General features: G+C 52.6%; 2 protein-coding genes across 2 annotated transcripts; one reads left to right on the top strand and one right to left on the bottom strand.

The window, feature by feature from the left end:
* Window positions 1-1600: 1600 nt before the first annotated feature.
* On the top strand, window positions 1601-13445 carry Pink1 (PTEN induced kinase 1). Its single transcript, XM_028759819.1, has 8 exons — window positions 1601-2066; window positions 5742-6029; window positions 6761-6861; window positions 8624-8806; window positions 9259-9422; window positions 10538-10665; window positions 10916-11152; window positions 12633-13445. Exons 1-8 carry the CDS (start codon window positions 1680-1682, stop codon window positions 12888-12890), a joined length of 1746 nt encoding a protein of 581 aa, XP_028615652.1. The 5' UTR covers window positions 1601-1679; the 3' UTR covers window positions 12891-13445.
* An 811-nt stretch (window positions 13446-14256) lies between these two features.
* Window positions 14257-21812, bottom strand: Ddost (dolichyl-diphosphooligosaccharide--protein glycosyltransferase non-catalytic subunit). Its single transcript, XM_028759693.1, has 11 exons — window positions 21519-21812; window positions 21283-21393; window positions 18330-18416; window positions 17286-17389; window positions 17056-17150; window positions 16532-16625; window positions 16080-16228; window positions 15838-15985; window positions 15293-15413; window positions 15099-15205; window positions 14257-15011 (listed from the first exon to the last, which is right to left on the bottom strand). Exons 1-11 carry the CDS (start codon window positions 21676-21678, stop codon window positions 14862-14864), a joined length of 1326 nt encoding a protein of 441 aa, XP_028615526.1. The 5' UTR covers window positions 21679-21812; the 3' UTR covers window positions 14257-14861.
* Window positions 21813-23070: the final 1258 nt, after the last annotated feature.

The following is a 23070-nucleotide window of genomic DNA, read 5'->3' as shown; positions in this document are numbered from 1 at the left end:
GGTGGTGTGCTGCAGTTTCTTGCAACTTCCTGGGACTCAGGATGATTGGCAGAGTGATGTCAGCTGAGACAGGCACAGGTGCTGAGGTAAGACACATGGAGGACACATGACGTCTGGAGGGCATATAAACAGGACTTCACAGACAAGGATTCCACTGACAGAGGCAGAGCTGGCTAATAGAGCTAGCAGTGCAATGCTTATTGGTCTCAAGTCTTTGCTTCCCTGAGAGAGGCACAGCTGAGAACTCCTGGTGTCCCCTCCTGGTCCCTCTTGCTGACTAGTGCAGAGGCTGAGGCCTGGCTGTCTGTGCTAGGTAGTGCCACCGCTATCCTGACTCTACTGAACTGGACTGCTGGTGTATCTGTGAAGTGTTTGAGAGTGGATGGAGCTGCCTGCTAACCTGTGAACTGAACTGCCGTTTTCCAGACAACACAGGTGGAAGTTACTCTAAAGAACCCTTCTAAACAGGTCCACTCCCCCCAACCCTCGACCGCCCCGTCCTTTCTTTTCCACTACCTCTGGTGGGTGGTGGGCTAAAAGTGAGGTTAAAACGTTTAAGAACCATCATTAAAAATAGGCTTTGAAAAAATTAAAATTATACTGAATGACCAGAATTTGGGATTTATTATGTGATTTTATACACATACACAATTATGTTTAAATCAGAGACAAGGAGAAAAAATATTCAGCCTGATGTGGTGGCATATATCTGTAATCCCCACACTCCAGAAGGCCAGCCTAGTCTTCAAGAAGAATTCCAGGCCAACCAGTACTATGTCTTGTAAGGCCTTGTCTCAAATAAAATATGTAAAAAATAATAACCTGATTAATAACCTTATTATCCACTAGCCATTCCTTTTTTTTTTAATTTTGTTTTTGTTTTGTTTTTTCGAGACAGGGTTTCTCTGTGTAGCCCAGGCTGTCCTGGAACTCACTCTGTAGACCAGGCTGGCCTCGAACTCAGAAATCTGCCTGCCTCTGCTTCCCAAGTGCTGGGATTAAAGGCGTGCGCCACCACTGCCTGGCTCCACTAGCCATTCCTAACAAAAAGTTTAAGTAATAGGGATTTATCAAGCGTCTGTGCGGTTTCTGGTTAAGTCTTCCAAAGTAAGTCTCGGACCTCAGCTCCCGCACCTACTGATACATAAATTATGGCCTTTGGTCAAGATTTTCCCCCAAGATCTAAGCACTGGAACCTCAAACCTGTCTGTACTGGAGCATGAAAGCACTTGGGGGTGGGAGAGAAGAGCCAAGGCCCTCAATTGCCAGGGCAGTGTGAACTTCAACCTCAGCCCTAATATCTGCAAGCAATCTGGAACCAACACACTCTCTTATCTACAAAACTGGCACTCATCTCGTTGGTGAGAGAGTTAAACCAGCTAATAGGTGTAAAGGGCCTAGATCCGTGACAGATAACAAATATTAGTCACCTGGCTCAACTTTTCATCTTAACCAGGACCAGTGAGGCTGTTCACAAGCCCTTGACCTGGGTTCAAAGTGCAAACCTGCAGGACTAGCGGATGCGCAGAAGAGAGGGTTGCGCCCCCGCGTGCTGCGCAACAGAACTGCCAGGGACCGCCCCCCGCGCTTGCGCACAGGCGCCGCCCCGAAGTTTGTTGTTGTCTTCTGCGTCTAGGACGTTTGTGGCGGTGGCAGCTGGCTCCGGTCACCGCGCCACCATGGCGGTGCGACAGGCGCTGGGCCGAGGCCTGCAGCTGGGTCGGGCGCTGCTGCTGCGCTTCGCGCCCAAGCCCGGCCCAGTGTCAGTCTGGGGGAGGCCGGGCCCCGCGGCGGCCTGGGGTCGCGGAGAGCGCCCGGGCCGGGTCTCAAGCCCCGGAGCACAGCCGCGACCGCTCGGGCTCCCCCTCCCGGACCGCTACCGCTTCTTCCGCCAGTCGGTGGCTGGGCTGGCGGCGCGGATCCAGCGGCAGTTCGTGGTGCGGGCCCGGGGCGGCGCAGGCCCTTGCGGCCGAGCAGTCTTTCTGGCCTTCGGGCTGGGGCTGGGGCTGATCGAGGAGAAGCAGGCGGAAGGCCGGAGGGCAGCCTCGGCCTGTCAGGAGATCCAGGTGAGAGCAGCGGTGGGCGGGGAGCGCCGGGAGCGGGCGGAACGGGCGGAACCGAGCCGGAGTGCAGCCCCGAGGCCAGAGGGGCCGGGGCGGGGCCTAGGCCAGAAGGAGGCGGAGTTAGGAGAGTGAGTGGTCGGGGTGGGCGGAGTCTGAGCGTGAGGGGCGGAGCTATCTGGATAATTATCCTGGCAGCCTCCTAGTCTTAGTGTAGGGGCGAGTCTGAAGTTGAACCAGGGCGTGGTAGGAGCCTGGGCTTTGGGATGAGCAGGTCCCGAGCCGTGATTGGGCAATTCAAGGAGGTGGGGTACTTGTGGACTGGATTGAGTGAAGGGGAGCATCTTAGTTATGTGTCTAGGAGCATGTCATGAGGGCATGCCTAGACCTTGAGGGTAGGTGAGGGGATAAGGCAAAGATTAAGGTCTATCTTTGACTTGACTATAATTTCCTTAGAAATGATCAATTAATTAGGGCTGGCCTATTTCCCATGACTGATGTCCTGATGTGCCAACACTTTGCTATTCTTTTACAAACAGTATGCTTTAAAAGATTATTAGTCCCTGTCGCACTGTGGCAAGTGGCTTTGAGTACATTTCTTTTCTTTTGGGATGCGTAGGAGGGGGACAGGGCCTTGATTTGTATATGTAGCCCAGGTTGGCCTTGAACTTCTGACCTTTCTACCTCTATCTCCTAAGTGCTGAGATTATTGGTGTGGGCCAGTATGCTTGCTTAGTACACATTTTCTAAAATCCCTAGCACTCTTATCCCTTGATAATTTAATCCTTAATTGAATCCTTATTTACGGAGGACCCATACTCAAGAAAGATGAAAAGGTTTATTCAAAATCACACAGTTGCTGAAGGTAATGCCGAAAGTTCCCCCTTCAAAACCCTGTGTCCTCTGCTGAGCCAGACTGCCACCACTCCAGTTTAGCCAAACAATGGGAGAGAAGCTGAGCAGAAACTGCAGAGAAGCTGGAACGTCAGGAGAACACAGAAGATCTTAATGTTTTAGTTACCCTGAGTGGAGTTATCACTGGATACAGGGGAGCTCTCGGGCCTTTTAAGCTCTTAAAATAGCACAGAGCCCCCTCTACTCACACAGTCGTCAGTCAAGGTCATCCAGAGACACAGAAACAATAGGATGTGTATATTTAGAGCTGGGAACTTATTTTGAGGACTCGCTCATGCTGGGCTGGCAGATCTAAAACCAGCAGGCAGGTCCGGGAAGAGCCAGCTCTGCAGTTTAAGTCCTTAGGTGGTTGGCTGCCAGAACTCAGCCTTCTTTGGGGAGACCAGACTTTTCCTTGAGGTTTGGAACCACTTGCTGAGTCAGTGCAGCCCCTGCGCCCTTCAGGGTAAGGGCTGAGGGGCAGAGGCTTAAAAGCACCATGCTCAAAACTATCAATGAGCATTTCCTCTCCACCCCGTTCCTAATATCGGAATCCAATCCCTGTGTCTTACGTAGCTACGCAGGGAGACCCTGCCGCAAGCAAGCAAGCAAACAAATAGGACAGGATATGCATCCAGGTGACAGGTAAGGGTATGTGAAGATTTTCAACAACACTGGCCGTTTGATAAGTGCACATGAACACAAGATGAGCTATCCACTTACCAGAGTAGCTAACATAAAAATAAGAACAGCAGACACCGTGAGGCCGGGAAACGGGAGGTCTCGTTACTGGTTGTCGTTGCAAACGGAAAGTAATACAAAATTAAATAGGTATTTACCACACCAGCCTGTCATTGAGGTCATCAGCATCTACTGGGGGAAACAGAAACAGTCATACAAAACCCTATTGCTGCGGTTACTATGGAAAACGGTAACCCTTACCTCCAAAGATTAAAAATAGACTCATTCTCCCTGGTAATCCCACCTCTGCACAAATATTTGGCATAATAGAAAGCGTGCATAGGCCTTTATACACTGAAGCTCAAGGCAACTTACTTACAATAGCCATGAGGTAGAAGTGACCCCAGTGTCCTTCAGTGCACGAATGGATAAACAGAGTAGACACAATACAGGGTATTATCCAGCCTTTGAAAGGGAAGGACATTCTGGCACCTGCTACACATGGCTGAATCTTAAAAGACAATATATGGCTCTAGTTCTAAGAGCCAGGCTTCTATGCATGCCCAGACAGAGAGGAGGAAGAACAAAGCGTAGTTAAAGTAGGAGGGACCGAGGGGCTCACAGAGCAGCCCTGCATCTTGACTGGGGGGTCATCACATGAGACCACATGAAGTGAGATTGTGTAAGGCTGCACACTCATGCACAGGTGTGCACACACATGCGTTACATACATGCATATACACATGCAAGTGTTTTGGGTCCACAAGCACTCAAGGACACACACACACACATGCATATACACATGCAAGTATAGTAACAGTTGAGTCTGACCTGCATCTAACCATGGACCCATGCCAGTGTGATATGTGCTACCACTGTATAGTGTCTTGTGTTCAAAACCCTGGTTGTTGGGGATTACTCTGCAAATATCTCTCCCACCCCTGGAGTTTGTGAAGCTATTGGCAAGAGAACACCCATTTCCATTGTATTAAACGGTTAGAAGCTTTGGTTCAGGGTATAGCTTCTAGGGACCCAGTGCTTTAGGAACCACAGAAGGTATGTGTGACAGGTGTCCCCAGGGCTGGTTCTGGAGGAAGGATGGCCTGCAATGGGCCTGAGTAAATAGGGGTTTGCCAGGCACAGCAGGAATGCAGATGGGGGCCTGGAAGAGATCATGAAGGGACTGGGGATTAAGGGACTGGGGAGAGGCGGCTGCTGCAGGGCAAGCACAGACAGATGTGCATTGCTCGGTGACAGAGCACTTGCCTAGTGTAGGTAAGGCCCCGGGATCCCAGAAACAAGCAAGTGTAGGTGTACACAACCCAGCCTAGCAAAGCTCCAGGACAAACCACAGTTGTCCCCTAGTGACCACGGGGAATGGGTTCTAGGTCCCATTCAGATATCTAAATGCACAGGTCAATAAGAAGTCTGTTCTGGATGGACCCGTGCATACTCCTGTGGGCTGTCATTCACAGTGCCACACGTGGCGTTACACAGACCTGAACAAATGCTGCATGAGGAGCTGCTTTCTGGACATAGAATAATGGCAAGAAAAAAAATGCCCATATGAGTTACTTGTCTTGTTTTGTTTGGTTGTTGAAAACAAGGTCTCAGGCCGGGTATGGTGGCACACTCCTTTAATCCCAGCACTTGGGAGGCAGAGGCAGGCAGATCTTTATGAGTTCAAGGCCAGCCTTATCTACAGAGCAAGTTCCAGGACAGCCAAGGCTACACAGACAAACACAAACCCTATCTTGAAAAAGAAAAAGAAATCAAGGTTTTACTCTACTGCCTGGATTCAAACTCATGGTCCTCCAGAGTGCTGGGATTACAGGCGTGCACCAGCATCTTGGACTTTAATAGCATTTTTTAAAGAGTCTTTTCCATCTTCAGTTGGTAGAAGCCACATATGCAGGGCCTGCCTTGGGTTGTGTCTGATCAAGGGAGGAGATGTGTGAGAAAGCCTGTCTTAGACAGTGAGGCAGAGACAGGCTACATGACAGCCCTGCCTCAGTGTGCCTCTCCCCTCTTGTGTTTGCTATGGTGGCCTTACTAGAGCCCCTCCAAAGACCCCCCCCCATAACAATGCATTCTTTTCCCTCATAGACAATATTTACACAGAAAACCAAGCGCGTGTCTGACCCACTGGACACACGATGCTGGCAGGGCTTCCGTCTGGAGGATTATCTGATAGGACAGGCCATTGGCAAGGGCTGCAATGCCGCTGTGTATGAAGCCACCCTGCCCACGTTGCCCCAGCATCTGGAGAAGGCCAAACAACTTGGCCTTCTAGGAAAAGGCCTGGATGTCATCCCAAAGGGAGCAGCAGATGGGGAGCAGGCTCCAGGGGCCCCCACCTTCCCCTTTGCCATCAAGATGATGTGGAATATCTCGGTAAGGATGGACCTTTCCCCTTCTGAGCAGGCGCTTCTCAAAGAGATCGTCTTTGGGGCCTGGGGGAGACTTTCACAGGCTTTCCACAAGAAAGGCTGTGGGGTTGGGCTTCTGCTGTCTTATGTGAGAGTCTGAAGCTGTCAGTCTCGGATGGTAACACGTCCACCATCTACCAGGGACTCAGGTCCCATGGCAGATTTGGATTCAATCAGGGTGGGCCTTGAGAGTCTGATTTCTTCACAAGTTCTGATAGTGCCCAGGTTTCTGTTCTAAGCAGCAGCTACCTAAACCATGGATTTTTGAGCTGATGGTTATTTCATTTGAGGTCAGCCATAAAGCCATTCACTCTTCCTTCCATGACTGGCTTCCTTGGCCAAGGGGGAGCCATGTTCTTCTCCATTACCCCAGCATGATCCAAGGCCGACTGTCACCTCCCTGTGGTCAGTTTTGAGATGGTGGTGACCAGAGACATCCCTGGTGACAAGCATCATGGGCTCTGAAATTTTAGCCTCTGTTCTTTTCCAGGGTCACTTGACTACCAAGAGTTTGAGGTACAGCAAGCGTGCTCCAAGTGGTACCTTCCTCTGGTTTCCAGGAGTAAATGGTTTGGGCTTCCCACTTTAGAGGAGTTTATTTCACCTTGACGGTCAAAGCCAGTTCTAGGTTGCAGCTGTCTTGGTTCAGATCCCACAGGTCTGTGTGGTCATACGTGCCCCGTGGATGTGTTTTAGGCAGGTTCCTCCAGCGAAGCCATCTTAAGCAAAATGAGCCAGGAGCTAGTCCCGGCAAGCCGCGTGGCATTGGATGGAGAGTATGGAGCAGTTACTTACAGGTAAGCACCCCTGTGCCCACCAAGCAAGCGTGAGTTCTTTGAGATCAAATGTGTCATGTGTACCCCCAGGACTCAGCTCCACATTTAATAGGCTGCACAGTTATTGCATGATGTCCTGGAAGGATTTTTAATTTGTGGATAAGGTAAATTTGGGAAAGACTGAAGGTTATCTCACATTGGTCAGTAACGACGCGGATGGCTGATTCACATGGGAGCAGGTGTGAACACCATCCAAACAGGCCCAGTTCAGAGTGCTAGCTGGTGTCCTCTAGTCCTGGGAAAGCAGTGTGTGGGTGTAGCGCCACCTAGTGGTACGCCTGTGTGAATGAGGCGCCATCTAGTGGTACACACTCACTGTCTCCACGGGCAGGAACCCTAGTGACAGTGGCCGTGAGCCTGAAGTGCAGACTCCCATAGCCCTGACCCGTCTTCTTGTCTCCATGACTTTCTTAGCTATCTGGCCTTCAGTCCTGTGCCAAGGGTGCCAGCTGAAGTGCTGCTGGCTCTCCAGAGAAATTCTTCCCCCCCAATCCCCGAACACTCAAGGGCCGTGCCCACTTGGCCTCCAGAAGCCTTGGACTCAGCTGCTCGCTGCCTCCCCCACCTCAGGTCTCATCCTTTGACATTTGTACCCTCCCCTCCCGAAAGCCACACCCTTCCCCAGAAGCCCGAGCTCTTACTCTGCTGTGCTCAGGCCGCTCTCTCTGCACACCGCAGACAGACCTAGTTCAGACCCAACCTGCTATCTCCTCACACTGCCTTGGAGCTCCTGTGACACCTGCAGGGGTGCCGCCAGCCTCCTGCTGAGATCCTGACACTCCCTGTCACAGCTGACCCAGGGGCAAGGACAATGCTACATAGTGCGGGGACCTACTCCTGTGACACAGAAGGACAGTACAAGGACACACATGAACTAGGTCCACAAGGCTCCAGGACAGGACAGGGGGCCTCCCGAACTTGGCTGGCTCCTCTCTGGGTGCTCCTCTGTTCTCCTCTGCACCCTTAGCGTGGGTGTCGCCTCCGTGTGGCTCTTCTGTTCCCACAGGCCTTTGCTTCCAGTCCCCTTCCCTGTGTCCCCTAAGAGAAGTGACCTCCCTGCCTGTTCCTTTTCCCTCCAGCCATCGAGATCTCAGATGAGCCCATGAGCACACTGCCCTTGGTTCCTATTGCCCGCTCTTAGTCCAGTCAGTTTCCAGTCTCCCTGTGATGGGAGAGATGAATTTGTCCGGGTCCCTGTCCTCAGAGAGCTGAAAGACTCACTCCTGCGTTAGATCTCAAAGCAGTGACTCTGCTCCGTGCATAGCTCCAGCATTGGAGCTAATGCCTGGCTCTCCTTGTGGCCATAGTAAATGCTAATTAAACAACTAACAGTGCATCAGCGTTGCTGAGTGCCTGTGCTGCTGAGCACAGCTGTAGTGCTTTGTGTGTATTCGCTGCCTTGCACACAGCATCGCTCTCTTAGTCCGCATTTCCCACTGCCCTGAGCTCAGAGGACTGAGTGTGGCAGCTTCCGGCGTCTCTGAGCCACTGTGTTCTGCCGTGTGAGATGGATAGATGGGCCAAAGTGGGGACTAGGGGAACCATTGAGTGGGAGGAGTCACCCTGTTGGGGTTTCCCCACGCTGCTGTGCAGTAGCTGGAACAGGGCGGCTGCAGTGGGAACGGGTAACTGTGAGTGGGTGCCTGTCACGGTGGCCTTAGCTCGTCTGCCCAGCACTCGTCTCTGATGCTGGCCCCATCTGCTGTTCCATTTGCCTGAACAGAAGATCCAGAGACGGTCCCAAGCAGCTTGCCCCGCACCCCAACATCATCCGGGTTTTCCGCGCCTTCACTTCATCTGTGCCCCTCCTGCCGGGGGCCCTGGCTGACTATCCTGACATGCTGCCCCCACACTACTACCCAGAAGGCCTGGGCCACGGTCGCACACTCTTCCTCGTTATGAAGAAGTAAGTGGTGGAGGGGTAGTGGGGGGAGGGTAGTGGGGGGAGGGGAAGGCTCGTGAGGCAGCTGCTCCTTTCCCATGGGAGCCAGTCTGTCCTTGGAGCTCAGGGAGGAACAAAGCATGCAGTGAGGGCTGTGTGGGAGAGAACCGTGTTAGACTGATCGGTCATCCCATCTTCCAGAGTGTGCTCCCCACCCAGTGCTCTTGGCACCTTCATAGCTTTCCTCCGTATGGCATCTTCCTGTGCCAGCTAACTGCAGAGACGGGTCTGAGGAGTTGGGGAGCGGCACTGTCATGACTTCTGAGATTTAGGATCAGGGTGGGTGAGATCCGAAAGGATGACTGGAAATAAAGAAATAAAGATAGTAGAAGCTCCAGAAGAGGAAAGGCCCAGTCCTAGCAGGGAAGGAGGCCGTGGGAATTGTGACCTCCAGACATTCTGTCCTGTCCTGCCAGCTACCCCTGTACCCTGCGCCAGTACCTTGAGGAGCAGACTCCCAGTTCTCGCCTGGCTACTATGATGACCTTGCAGTTACTGGAGGGCGTGGACCACCTGGTTCAGCAAGGCATTGCCCATCGGGATCTCAAGTCCGACAACATCCTTGTGGAATGTGACTCAGGTAGGTAGATGCTGGCCAGACCCGCAGTGCTCCAGACACACCCAGAGTGCTCCAGGGAGGGGGATTGGAGACCCTGAGGGCAGGGTATATGTGCACATGTGAAGTGCACATGGTCGGGGGTCAGAGGTTGGTGCCTGGCTCCTTTCTCCTTCTCTCTCCCTTATGTTTTTAGAAAGGGTTGTTCACTGAACCCAGAGCTCACTGTTTCAGTAAGACTAGCTGGTCACTGAGCCCCTGGGATCTCTCTCCATCCCCCTAGTGCTGAGGTTATGACTTTGACATGGGGTTTTTGGGGTTCCAAAGGTAGGTCCTCATCACTCTAACCACTGAGCCATCTCCCCAGCCCTTTGAACATTATACACTACCTTCTTTAGCTCCACTTCAAGAGAGGACCCCCTCCATCTCAGGGTGAGATAGGCAACAGCCCTCTTACAGTTTCTGGGGTCTTCTCCATGGCCCTCTTATAGAACAATACCGTCTGTCCTGTAGTTCTTGAAAGGAAGGTTAACTGTGGCTCAGTGAAAGCTGCCCATGCAAACCCGGCTTCTCCATCACTGGCAACAATGAGAAGCCCCCTGCCCGAGGATCTTCTAGAGGAGTTGCAGGGTTGGAGAGATGGCTCAGTGGTTAAGAGAGGAGACTGTTCTCCTCTCATTCAGACGACCTGAGTTTGGTTCCCAGCACCCACATGAAACTCACAACTGCCTTTAACCCCAGTTCCAGGAGATCTGATGCCCTCTTCTGGCCTCCCCGGGGCACCTATACACGCTAGACAGACACATACACGTAGATAAGAATAAAACAAATCTTTTTAAAAACTAAACTTCAAATAATGAACTGTGTCTCTAGAAAGCTAAGTGGACTAGCTTTTTCAGGAGCTCCATGAACCTTTAGCTCCCAGGGTCTGTTTGCTAGGTTATTGGCATTACGAATTCAAATGTAAGACTCCTAGGGTATACAGACCCTGGGAGACCATTTAGCCCAGGGTGAGGTCCTTCGGTCTCTGGGTTGTATCTAGTCTTATCTTGGTGGCACTTGGTGGCATGTGGAGGGATCTGGGAGGGACTGTCATGAGTACAGGAGACCGTGCTGCTCACTCAGCTGCCTCTCTGCAGATGGCTGCCCCTGGCTGGTGATCTCGGACTTTGGCTGCTGCCTGGCTGATGAGCATGTTGGCCTGCAGTTGCCTTTCAACAGCTCCAGTGTGGAGCGTGGTGGCAATGGCTCCCTGATGGCCCCTGAGGTGAGTCCTGCCAGCAGGGGGCGTTTCCTACGTATTCCTGTCCCGCTGCCCCGGTTTCACTAGGCTGACCTGAGGCCCCTGGGAGGTTTGTCTGCATCAACTGGGAGGCTGTGGCCGATCCCTCTGGGCTTCGTGCCTCCCCATGATGCATTTACATTCTGGGTTCAGATTTGATTGCAGCTTAGGTTTTGTGCCTGAGCACAAAGGGTAAGCCTGCTGGGGCCTGACTCTCACTTTCCCCTGCCCACAGGTATCCACAGCCCGCTCTGGCCCTGGTGTGGTAATTGACTACAGCAAAGCTGATACCTGGGCTGTGGGGGCCATCGCCTATGAAATCTTTGGGCTTGCCAATCCCTTCTATGGCCAAGGCAGTGCCCACCTTGAGAGCCGCAGCTACCAGGAGGCCCAGCTGCCCGAGATGCCCAAGTCGGTGCCTCCAGAGGCAAGACAGCTGGTGAGGTCACTGCTCCAGCGAGATACCAGCAAGGTGAGGGTGTTTCCAAGCTTTGGACTCTGGGTGAGGGCCTCTGTTCATATCTGAGTCAAGGCTAAGTTTAGGCAAGCTCTCCAGTGTTACAGAGAGCCTCTGTCATATACAGGCAAAGGCCAACTACAGAACAGAGTAGGTTTGAGAGGAAACAGGAGCAGAAAGCTGCCAGCAAGCCTTGAATCCAAGACCTAGCAGTGTAGCCTTTGGGTCCTTTTCACTCCCTATTCATGGGGCTTTTGCATGCTGGGCAAGCACCACGCCATCTGTGTTTCCCAGTCCTCTTGGCTTTGGTTATGTTGGAAGTTGCTTAGAAGAATGGGCTGGTGAGATGGCTCAGCAGGTAAAGGGGCTTGGCACACCTGACAACCTGAGTTCAAAACCTGGGACCCACATGAAAGCAAAAGGAAAGAGTTGAGCCCACCAAGTTATCCTCTGACCTTCACACACACGTGCTACAGCCTGCAAACCCACGCACATCAGACAAATCCAACAAGAATGAAAAAAAACCTTAGGGCTGGCAAGATAGCCGGGTAGATAAGGACACTTGCTGGCAGGTTTGATCCCACGACCCATACTGGAAGGAGAGAGCCAACTTCTGCAGCCTACCACCCCCTAAATAAATAAATGTAACTAGGATATCTTTGTTTAAAGGAGATTGGCTTGGAAGAAAAGGATGTGTTTTTGAGAAATGGGACACAATGGAAGGAAACACTGCTCTCAGCCCAGCAAGAGCCGAGAGGCCAGTCTGCCTGAGCCAGACTTCCAAGAGCAGGTCTGGGTCAGGTGGCTCCTTAGAAAAACCTTAGACAGACCTGGCCTCAGCCTACTGTTCTGCAGCCTCCACACCTCTCACTGTTCACCCCCTCACTGTTCACACCCCTCACTGTTCACACTCTGTGTTCACATCCTTCACTGTTTACCCCCTCACTGTTTACACCCCACTGTTCACAATGTTCACACCCCTCACTATTGACACTTCTCACTGTTCACTCTCTTCACATCCTACTCTTCACACCATCACTGTTCACACCCCTCACTGTTCACTCTCTCTTCACATCCTGTGTTCACACCCTCATTGTTCACACTCACTCTTCACCTCCTACTCTTCACCTCCTCACTGTTCACACCCCTCATTCTTCACACCCCTCTCACTGTTCACACTCACATTTCATACCCTCACTGTTCACACCACTCGCTCTTCACACCCTCACCTTGTAGCTGCTCAGCAACTACTCCAGGTGCAAAGGCCTCTTGCCCCAGTGTTAGAGACCAGAGCAGTGTGTGGGTCCCCTTCATGACAAAGGTGTCTCAGCAAAGCTGACATGGGCAAGGGCCTAGGCTTGGTTAGGGGGCAGCTGAGGGAAGATGGGTGGAAGAATCAAATTGGGGCAAGCCTGAGATGACACTCCATCAGCCACACGGTGTGGACCAAATGCTTGTCGCAGGCATTCTGACGACACCTTCCATTGCTTTGCAGAGACCATCTGCACGCTTAGCTGCAAATGTGCTGCACCTAAGCCTCTGGGGTGAGCATCTTCTAGCCCTGAAGAACCTGAAATTGGACAAGATGGTTGCCTGGCTCCTCCAGCAATCCGCAGCCACTCTGCTGTCTGACAGGCTGAGGGAGAAGAGCTGCGTGGAGACAAAGCTGCAGATGCTGTTTCTGGCTAACCTGGAGTGTGAGGCACTCTGCCAGGCAGCCCTCCTCCTCTCTTCCTGGAGGGCAGCCCCGTGATGGCGCTGTGCTGCACTGTTACTAAAAGACTAAGAGGCGTCTGTGTCGTGATGTCATGATGGTGTGCGAAGGCTGAAGGAGGTGGCTTGGCTCGGTGGGCAGGAGTCAGGGGACAAGCTGGCGTGGAGGAGAGGCTGGTCATCCAGAGGAAGGAAGCCTTGGGGTCAGCGGATGGGAAGGCTGGCGTGGACAGTTCAGGAGGTAGAGAGGGCACCTGCGCCATCCATTGAGGTTCTTGGGCAGAATTAAGACAGCAGGCCAGACCAGGAGTTGGTAAGCTGTAGAGGACAGGAAATTAAGTAGTTGTAACGACTTACCTGTCACTAAGGTGAAGGACAAGCAAGCACTGCGGCACAGCTGACACTGAACCTCGCTTGTCGTCAGTAAGGTCTTCTCATTTTTTCCCAACCACTTAGAAATGCAAACAGCCAGGTTTAGTTTCTGAGTGGCAGGCCAGCATGGCTCACTGTCAAGTTTACCAGTTCCTGGGCTAAATGCGTTCTCAATGTCTTAACTCTTAAAGACGCTGATCATTAAAGACAGTCTCCATCCAGAGACATGCACATTGGTGCCAAGTGTTGTCCCCACCAGGGGAAAAATCCGTCACTCGGTGCTGACCAGGAAGCACTCCCCACCCTTGTCTGCCCTCAGTCTACCGATGGCCGTGCTGGTTACATGAGGACAGGCTGAGGGGGTGAGACCTGTCCTCCCTGTCACTGAGATCCAAGACAAGGCAGTGGGTGGCAGTTTGTGATCCCTGTCCCTCGTGCTAAGAATGGGCTTTATGATATAGGCGGCCAGTGTTGCTTAGACTGTACCCTCTAGGCTGAGGGCAATGTTACGTTCATGGTTCACGACTGTGTTCGGGGACCAGCAGGAAAACCCATCCTATGGCAGGGGCATCTGCAGGGCTGGTGCAAGGTACGCCTGGGAATGTTCCTCAGCACCGCCGAGTTGCTTCTGGATTAGTCTAGTACAGCTGAAAGCATCAGTGCAGCAGGCACTCAGTGTGGTGTGTGAGCTGGGTGACTTGTCTGTGTGGCCAGCCCTCCTTACAGGAGCTATGGGATATTAAATGCAAATTTACAGCGTAAGGCAGAACATAGTGTGCTGAACTGAGGCTCTAGCATTTACAGTGACTCTCGCCCCCCAACAGGGAGAAAGGTTCACATACAGTTTAACATGTGCTTGTTAAGAACACAGATGTGGCTGGGCTGTGGTATGCACACCGTTGATCCCAGCATCTGGGAGGCAGAGGCAGGCAGAGCTTTCAAGAGTTCAAGGCTAGCCTGGTCCCACACAGAGAAACCCTGTCTTGAAGCAAAACAAAAACAAAGGAACAAAAAGAACACAGGGAGGACCTAAAGCCAGTGAGCATGAGCACGGGGTTTATTTTATGCATACGGTGTTTTGTCACTTGAACGTCTTGTCTCCTGGGAGGCCAGGAACGGGCATCAGATCTCCACAGACTAGAATTACAGATGGTTGTGAGCTACCATGTGGGTGCTGGGACTTGAACCTGAGTCCTTCACAGGAAGAAGCAGTGCTCTTAGCCAGGTCATCTTTCCAGTCCCTCTGGGGTCTCTTCAGCAGCAATTCTTAGGCCAGCTGTCGGTCTAGTTTCCATTGTGTGATCCCACCTCCTTGAGGAGAGCTGAGAGACACATAGGCTCTAGCAGGGTATTCCTAGGCAGCAGCCCTGCCATCATCAGTGACATGGGGCCAGGTGACGGGTGAGGGCAGTGGTTCTCTTTATTTTAGAAATGGGCGTGGCTGCACATACAAAAAACTGCCACAGAGTGATTCAAACTTGGAAAACTTACAGAAAAAAAATGTTCCCTGCCCCCCACCCCATAGTCATCTCCCTCTGAGGTAAGGCTGCGCCATTTTCCCATGGCCTTTAAAAAAACCCAACCAATCCATTGTGACGTCCTCTGGCCGTCTCTGCTGTGTGCAGTCCCAGGCTCTGGCTCAGTCAGACTTCTCCTTCTCCTTCATGTGCAAGAAGACGATGCTGAAGATGAAGAGCCCGGCCATCATGGAGAAGGCACTGGCGTAGTATGGGTAGGCTGAGGGGATGAAGCGCTCATACTGCGTGTGCTGGAGTGGCCTCACTGACACCTGTGAAGGGACAGAGTTGACAGGCCCTGGGGGCTGAGGCCTAAGGGGGACACCTACTGGCCAGAAGCGGGACTGCCCCTTGCTCACCTGGGTGGAAGAGTACAAGTGGGTGTAGCCTAGCCGGTTGTAATCCACTTTGAACTGGAATACGCCATACACGTCAGGCAGCTTGAACTGGACACTGTACTTGCCACCTGGGGAAGAAGCAACATCAAAACCAGGAGGCTTCCCCAGAGGGAAGTGTGCCCTGAGCAGACACAGGTGGCAGGAGTCCCACACACCTTTCCTCTTGAGGAAGGTCCTCACAAAGGGGTCGATGCGCACGAACTCCAGCTGAATGTCATCCCCGTCAAAGGGGACCCACTTGCCATTGGAGAGCTGCTCGATCACGATGCTATACTCCTGAGAGGAGAGGCTGGGTCAGCTAGGAGTGCCACAGGCGGAACTGCCCGTAATGCCCACCCGAGACATGGCAGGGACTCCAGGAGGCCTGCAGTCACTGAGCATGGCGGGGCCAACAGCTGGAGCACCTCTGTCTTCCCTGGGCCTGAGGTCCTCAGTGCAGGAGAGTGAGCAGGCTGCCTCCTCTCCTCTAGCCTACGGCATCCAACCCAGGTAACTGCCTGCCCCGCCAATTAGACCGAACAGGCCTTCCCACGGCCATGCAGCCACCAGGGCTTTGGTTAGCACCGACAGCCCTCCACATCTCTGCTGGCTCTTAGGGACAGACTAATGTACATATTCACCCTTCTGGGCGCCCCTGCAGCATCTGCGCTGAGACACCCTGATCAGATCCTTAGAACCTGCCCTCCCCAGGACCTCTTACCACCAAGTCAGTGACAGTGTAGGCACTGGGTGGGGCCATCTCGCCCACCCGGTGATGGGACACAGGCCCCACTCGGAGAACGCCCTCTTCCTTGAACACCCAGCGGGAGAGGGCCACAGCCAGTTCATAGTTGCCTGTCTGAGAGTACCTGGAGAAGGGAGAGGAGAGGCGGGGCTGCTGCCCACTTCCTGCTGGTGCTAACAGGCCAGCACACACTACCGCGTTCCAAGCTTTGGCATTACCTCTGCGCTCCGGGTGTGGCCTTCTGCACTGCTGAGTTGAAGAAGGCATCGCTGAAGAAATCCAGAGAGCCACTGAAGATGACCCGGGCATTGTTCCTTGCCTGGAGCCCAGCAATCAGCAGAGTATTCCTCCCCACTGCATGGGGGTACTGGGAACAGAACGAGGCGGTCACCTGGGCATTACCAGAGTGCCGGCAAAGCCACCACAGCAAGGGGACAGCAGGCTGGACCCAGCTGGACACTGACATAGCTCCATCTCCACACCCACCCGAGGGAGGACCTAGGATTCCACCACTGTCCCAGTCCCATCATCTCTTTGTTGGGGTCAGCACGGCCCATGGCTGTGTGTGTGCACGTGCGTGCATGCGTGACACATCAGTGTCAGCACGGCTCTGCTCTGGGCTTGCCACTGGGCCCAGGAGCTGGAATATGGAGCCTGCAGAGGCTCTTACCTGGGTGATTGGCTTATCTGGGAAGAAGGAGTAAGAGGTTGAAGAGCCTGTTAGGATGTCCAACACCAAGGGATTGTCAGGGTCTGCCACCATTCTGCAAGGAGGAGAGCGCTGCCTAGCACTGAGCAGGAGGTGGATGCAGGACAAGGGTCCCACACCACCTCCCCTAGGGAATTTCCAGAGAAGTTAGTTCTTCCCTTTCTCCTTTGTCATCCATCCATCCATCCATCCATCCATCCATCCATCCATCCATCCATCCATCCAAAGATATGGTCTCACTAACCAGACTGGTGTGGAAGCCCCAATACCCCTGCTTCAGCCTCCTAAGTAAGGCAAGCAGCACTACATCCGGCCAGGAAGGACCCTTTCTCAACAGCCAAGCACTCGGGGCCCCTCTTGTTTACAGTAAGACTCACTGGCACCACCTGGGGGAGGAACACTCTCAACCCTAAATTTGGCTTGATGTTCACAAACAGCCAGTGGCCCTTGTCCCTCTGGGTCTCACTGGTCCCCTGCACACTCACCCAACTCCTCGGAAGAGAATGGGGTTTGGAGATGACTTGCCAACAATAGTTGGGGCCTTCAGCAAGTTCTCAGTGTCAGCCACGATGAGCGTATGCTGCGAAGGGAAAAACAAGGCAATGGTCAGGAAGAGGGTCCTGGGCCGGGGAGTCCTCGCAACTTCCAGCTGGTCTCTACGCAAAGCTGAGGTGCGCGCTGAGATCCAGATATCTGAGGGGACAAGCCTGCTTACCTGGCCAAGGTCTGAGACATCGTAGTTGTGGTGGTCGATGACAGCTGTTTTTTCTTCATCAAATTCAATCCCACACTCACTGCCCAGCTCCCGAAGAGGGTCACCTGCACAGATCCACTCAACTGGTGAGCCGCAGTGTCCAGCGCCTCCATCAGGCAGGGCACCACCTCCAAGGCTTGGATTCGTAGTGGAGCTAAACGACAGCCTCCCCCTCCTGACATAAAGATGTAATAACCTGGTTCTACCCACACCCTCTTAGCAAACTTAGCAAAGCCACAGCCAATGATGGCTTCGGCAGGCCTGAGCTAACCTGTCCTCCTCACTACCCCACCAACAGACCCACTGAGATGAAAGTCCATCACTGCTGCAAACAGGCCCTGAGCTGTGCACTGCTGAAGCTGAGGGACCAGTACATGAACTAAGGATACAATTCTCTCCCTACTGCTGTACAACTTTGGAACTTTCAAAACTAGAATCCAAAACTAACTCCACCCGCTGCCTCCCCTGACTTCCTCGTTCCATCTAGAGTGGGTTGGTCTGATGCTGCTGTATTCTAACACCAAATATCAGTTTCTCTAACTGTGGCTGCCCCTGACGAGCAGATCCTCATGTATTCCAGGGATGCCATGTGAACTTTCTCCCCAGTTTTTTTCTTCCTACCCAATTTAACTGGTCAATAAAAGGCTAGAGCCTGTGACTGGGCAGTGGAGGAGAAAGGTAGGACTGAAGGTTTGAATGAGGGGTTTGCAGATAGAGAGACAGAGGAGGGAGAAGTTAGACCTGCCCAACCTAGGCTCATGCCTTGTGAATAAAACACCTGGATTGTGTGTCCTTTATATGGCTTGTTAGGATTATAAATTCATGCTACACTCATTAGGGTCCCAGATCAGTAAACCTGCAGCTCCCTCACTGCCTCCCTGGCCAGTGTCACCCTGGCATCTCCTGCCTCCCTGCCAGTGCCACCCTGGCATCTCCCGCACGCAAAGCTCTCTGAGTTGCAGGGTAACCGGTGGGAAGTGTTGCAATTTCCTAGGGCAGACTTACCGATATCAGAGCTGGCAGCCACCAGAACGCTGCCACCACCGTCGATGAAAGCACTGATGGTTTCCACATTGATGTTTCCTCCAAAATCTGAAAGAAGGCCACGGATACAGTGACCATAGGCACTCTGTCCCCACTCTTTGACACCTGGATGGAGGTGAGAGACCCTCCAGAGCAGCCAGAGCTGATCAGCGTGGGTTCCCATCAATCCCAAAATGAGAGGGCGAGTGAATTCACCACATCTGTTACAGGGCACAAACCTGGGTGCTTGAAACAATGCCTCGGCATTCAGACGCAATTACCAAACACGTCCTGGTCATGTTTGCTGAAGTGACAGCACATATTCCAAGTCACATCTATTCACTCAAAAATGCTCAACAACTTCACCCACACTTCCCAGTACTGCTGTTCAAATGCTCAGACACCTTAAACACCTGCAGCCTTCGCCATCGCTGCACCATGCCTGGGGCCACCTTCCAGTATTCTATCAATGTCACTCCACCCAAGACAGCACCACAGAATTCACAGATGACCCTCACTTGACCGTGAGGCTCACTGGCCCAACACTGATGGTTTCCCTGTTCCCATTGTCCACAGCAGAGCCATTCAGTACTTTAAACAGCACCCAAAGGGCTTGCTGGTTCCCAGCATTTGACAGATGAGGCTCTGGTCAGTTCGCTTAGTGACTAACCACTGCCACCACCAAACTAGCACCAGGTGGGGCTTGCTGAGCTCTAGGGTTCTCCCCAGAGTGAGTCTGGTTCTCAACGTAAGTCTACTTCCTTGCTAAGTAGCATTTCCTATTGGCTGGGAACAAAGAAAGGGACAATGAGGGAAGGGAGCCATTGTGCTCAGGTTAGTGAGGAGAGCCTTCAACCAGTGACAGGCGAGGATGGAAGGGTGAGCCAGACAGCAGCATGGCAGAAGAGCATGCAGGCAGAGTGAACAACAGTGTGAAGTCTGCCAGGCAGGGTGAGCCATGTGACTGGACTGGAGGCCAGGAGTGAGGTGAGGTAGCCAGTTATTGGAAGGCTGGGACTGGTGGGAGCCACCGGAGGATTCTGAGACAGAGAACAACATGACTTCCTTGGTAAAGCTGGGTACGGGTGGCGTGTGGGTCAGTAGGTACTGTGCCAGGCTGTGAAAGCATTCCTAATGAGGAGGAGATTCTGGGGAATCAGGGGAAGGGGTTTTCCACAGGACCTAAAGGGATAGAAGGAGCCAGGGGTTGGGGTAAGGGGACTGGCACTTTAGACAGCTGGCAGAACCCACTCTTGAACTACAGAATACAAAGTGGCTGCCAGGGAAACAAATGGCCATCCATGTTTCATCAATTGAAGAAAGGGACATATTACCCCAGACAGGGACAGCCTGAGCCAAAGATGAAACGGAAAAACTATCTACCACATTCATCAAAACGGCAAGGCAAAAGAAACAGCCAGGGCTGGAGAGACGGTTGAGTGATTAAGCACACTGGCTGCTCTTCCAGAGGACCAGGGTTCAATTCCTAGCACCCACACAGAAGCTCACAACTGTCTGCAAGTCCAGTCCCAAGAGATCCACCACCCTCTTCTGGCTTCTGAAGGCATCAGGGATACACATGGTGGGACACACTCAGGCATACACATGGTGAGACACACTCAGGCATACACATGGTGGGACACACTCAGGCATACACATGGTGAGACACACTCAGGCATATACATGGTGAGACACACTCAGGCATATACATGGTGGGACACACTCAGGCATACACATGGTGGGACACACTCAGGCATATACATGGTGGGACACACTCAGGCATACACATGGTAAGACACACTCAGGCATACACATGGTGGGACATACATGCTGGCCAAACACCCATACAAAAAAAAAATCCAAATAAAATAAAATACATACATACATACATAAGAAATTGTCAGGATGGAGAGATGGCTCAGCAGTTAAGAGCACTGGCTGCTCTTCCAAAGGACCTGGGTTCAATTCCTAGCACATCTGTAACTCCTGTTCCAGAGGATCTGACACCCTCACACAGACATACATGCAATCAAAATGTACATAAAAAAAAATAACTAAATGTTATTTTTTAAAAAGTTGATTTTCTTAAAAGAAATTGCCAAAGGAACTGGAGATAGCTAGTCAGGTGAAGACACGTCTAAGGACGCTAAAGCTATGGGTAAGATAAAAGTGAGACTCTCCTGTCATCTATTCTCAGTCAGGGACACCAGACTCTCAAGCCCAAGGGAGTTGAGAACACTTCTCCAAATATACACATAGGATAGAGAGACAAATTTCAGCTCAGTCCAGTGGTGGAACGAACTGCCTTGTAAGACAGAAATAGTTAAGTGTAAGTTAGAGATATTCACTCCATTCAAAAGTCTCTGAGGGCTGGTGGAATGAAGAGTAGTGCCTATAACCCAATCATTAGGAAGCAGAGACTGCTCCTGAGAGCTCACTGGCCAGCATGCTTAGTCAAAATGGCCAGCTTCAGATACTGTGAGAGACGCTGTCTTAAGAGAGTCAGGAGGAGTGTGACAGAGTAGGTGACCCGATTCTACCTGTCCACAGAAGTGTGCACTTATCCATCAGGACTCAACGATGCGTATGTATGTATCTGTATCCTTATGATCTGCCACCTGCAGAATGACTTTTTACAGCGATCCATGTCAATAACGTGACAATTCTTTGTACACAAGCAAGTCAAACCAAGAGCTTCTTTTTCAAGACCTGTGTTAGAGAAAACCCCCTTCTCCTTAAGCCAAGTGACATCTGACTATCTATCCTTGGCTGTATCTTTTGGACAGATGAAATCTCTAAGGCCCAAGCTGTAATTAACATTTTCCTCTACAATACCTCGCAACTCACCCCAAGACCCAGATCATGTCCAGGAACAAGAAGACAACCGTCTCCTAAGCCCTCTAATCCTAGTTCTAGGGGCGACGCGCGCCCTTACCTTCCACCGACGGGGAAAAGATGATGAGGTTGTCATAGAGGAATTCCCCGTACTTGATGAGGGACAAACTGGGGTCATCTGCGGTCTTGAAGGTGAGCTCAAAGCCCCGGTCTGGAGGAAAAGAAAACAGGAAGTCGGGGCAGACGATCAGGAGAGGGACCCCTGCTGCAGCCCTCGGAGGGTGCCGCCGTCTCCGCCCCAACTCGGGCCGTGCGTGCCCTCGGCGCCGTGCTCACCCTTCAGGCTGCGAAAGAACAATGAGTGCGTGTCCCGCACGTTCAGGTTGTCCAGCAGCACGAGGGTGCGGGGGCCGCTGGCGCAGACGCAGCCAAGCGCGGTCAGCAGCAGCCCGCAGAGGGACCAGGCACGAACGACGAGGCGAGGATCCATCTTCATCTTCCAGCGAGAGAAGCCAGCACCTGGACACCGGAAGCGTCCCTCGCGGCCGCCCAATGGCCGCTCGCAGCGGTGGGGCGCCAACAAAAGTGGTCCGTGTACTCCGTGGCCCCATGGCCCATGCCGCGGCGGCGACGGACTGAGAAGCAGGGAACGCCGCCGGAAGTGGGCCTTCGGAGGCCGATTCTCCGTACGTTATTGGCGAAATGCACTTGAGGCTCCGCCTCCCCCATGGAAAAGGACCAATCTAGGAGAGACAGCTCCATAGCTGCTGCCAATCAATAAAGCCTGGCGCCCTTTGCCTCTGCCCGGGACAGCTCCCGCCGCGGCTCTCAAACTCTCCTCGAGCGTCTCTAGACTTTATTGTTTCCTGTGCTGTTGGTCCTTACCAGCCAGCCCATTCCCACAGGACGCAATTCCCACTACTTGGACCAGATAGGGGTCACTTCCTCGTCTGTCATTGGTCTAAAGGGCTCGGAAGCAGGCCCTTATCTCTAGGGAGCAATAAGGTGAGGAAAATAGGCTCTGGCCAGGCCGGAAACAGTGGATGGCCAAGGGACAGGTTAGTGATTAAAAGAGTCTTCACACCCGGGTTTGGTGGCTCGTGCTTTTAATTCCAGCGCTCGGGTAGGAGGCAGAGGCAGGCAGATCTCTGTTACTTTGAGGCCAGCCTGGCCCACAGAGTGACCTGCCAGGGTTATATATTGAGAGCTGGAGGTGTTGCTTTATAAAACGGCGGTATAATGCGGCGGGAGGGAGCAACTTGGCGGGCCCAGCCAAGGTGTACTCCTGAACAGTCAAGCCATGCAACAGACCTAGTGTAAAGAAAATGTATTGGCGGAGACAGGGAAGGGGATCTGGGACCCAGTAGAGACAGAAAGAGGGGACAGAGGAGGACAGGGAGAGAAGAGGCTACCTAAGAACATGTGGGTAGGGAGTGAAGGAGAGAGGGGAGAGAGAATAGGAAATGGAGAGAGAGGCAGAGAGAGTTGGGATAACCGAGGAGTCCTTATATGCCTGGCTCGCACCTGGCAGGCGGTATGCGAGTTGTTGCGTGGAGCCTAGAGGAATTGTCTGTAAGCCAACATGGAGTACCAGCAAGATGGCTCAGCTGGTAAAGGTGCTTGCTTGCTACAGACACTGACGACCTGAGTTCAATCCCTGGGCCCCACACGGTGGAAAGGGAGGACGGACTTCTGCAAGTTGTCTCCTGACACACACACCAATCCAAGACTCAGGACAGAAATAAAATGCAGAGGTCTAGGGATGTGTAGTTCAGTGGGTAAAACGCTTACCTAGCATGCAGGAAGGCCTGGTGCCCAGTGTCATAGAAAACTAGGCATGGCGGCTGCCACCTGTAACCCCAACACTTGAGGTACAAACAGGATGATT

Source organism: Grammomys surdaster, unplaced genomic scaffold, assembly GCF_004785775.1.
Source record: "Grammomys surdaster isolate TR1022 unplaced genomic scaffold, NIH_TR_1.0 126313, whole genome shotgun sequence".
Classification (NCBI taxonomy): Eukaryota; Metazoa; Chordata; class Mammalia; order Rodentia; family Muridae; genus Grammomys; species Grammomys surdaster.
Note: the sequence above shows the minus strand (reverse complement) of the source record. Positions and strands in the feature narration are given on the sequence as shown.

Bases quoted from the DNA above. Each gene is read 5' to 3' on its own strand.
- Pink1 (XM_028759819.1), top strand. From the start codon at position 1,680: ATGGCGGTGCGACAGGCGCTGGGCCGAGGCCTGCAGCTGGGTCGGGCG. The intron at 6,862-8,623 runs GTAAGCACCCCT...TTGCCTGAACAG, and splicing joins TATGGAGCAGTTACTTACAG to AAGATCCAGAGACGGTCCCA. The intron at 8,807-9,258 runs GTAAGTGGTGGA...CTGTCCTGCCAG, and splicing joins CTCTTCCTCGTTATGAAGAA to CTACCCCTGTACCCTGCGCC.
- Ddost (XM_028759693.1), bottom strand. From the start codon at position 21,678: ATGAAGATGGATCCTCGCCTCGTCGTTCGTGCCTGGTCCCTCTGCGGG. The intron at 21,394-21,518 runs GTGAGCACGGCG...CTTTTCCTCCAG, and splicing joins GTTCTTTCGCAGCCTGAAGG to ACCGGGGCTTTGAGCTCACC. The intron at 18,417-21,282 runs GTAAGGGCGCGC...GCCTTCTTTCAG, and splicing joins CTTTTCCCCGTCGGTGGAAG to ATTTTGGAGGAAACATCAAT.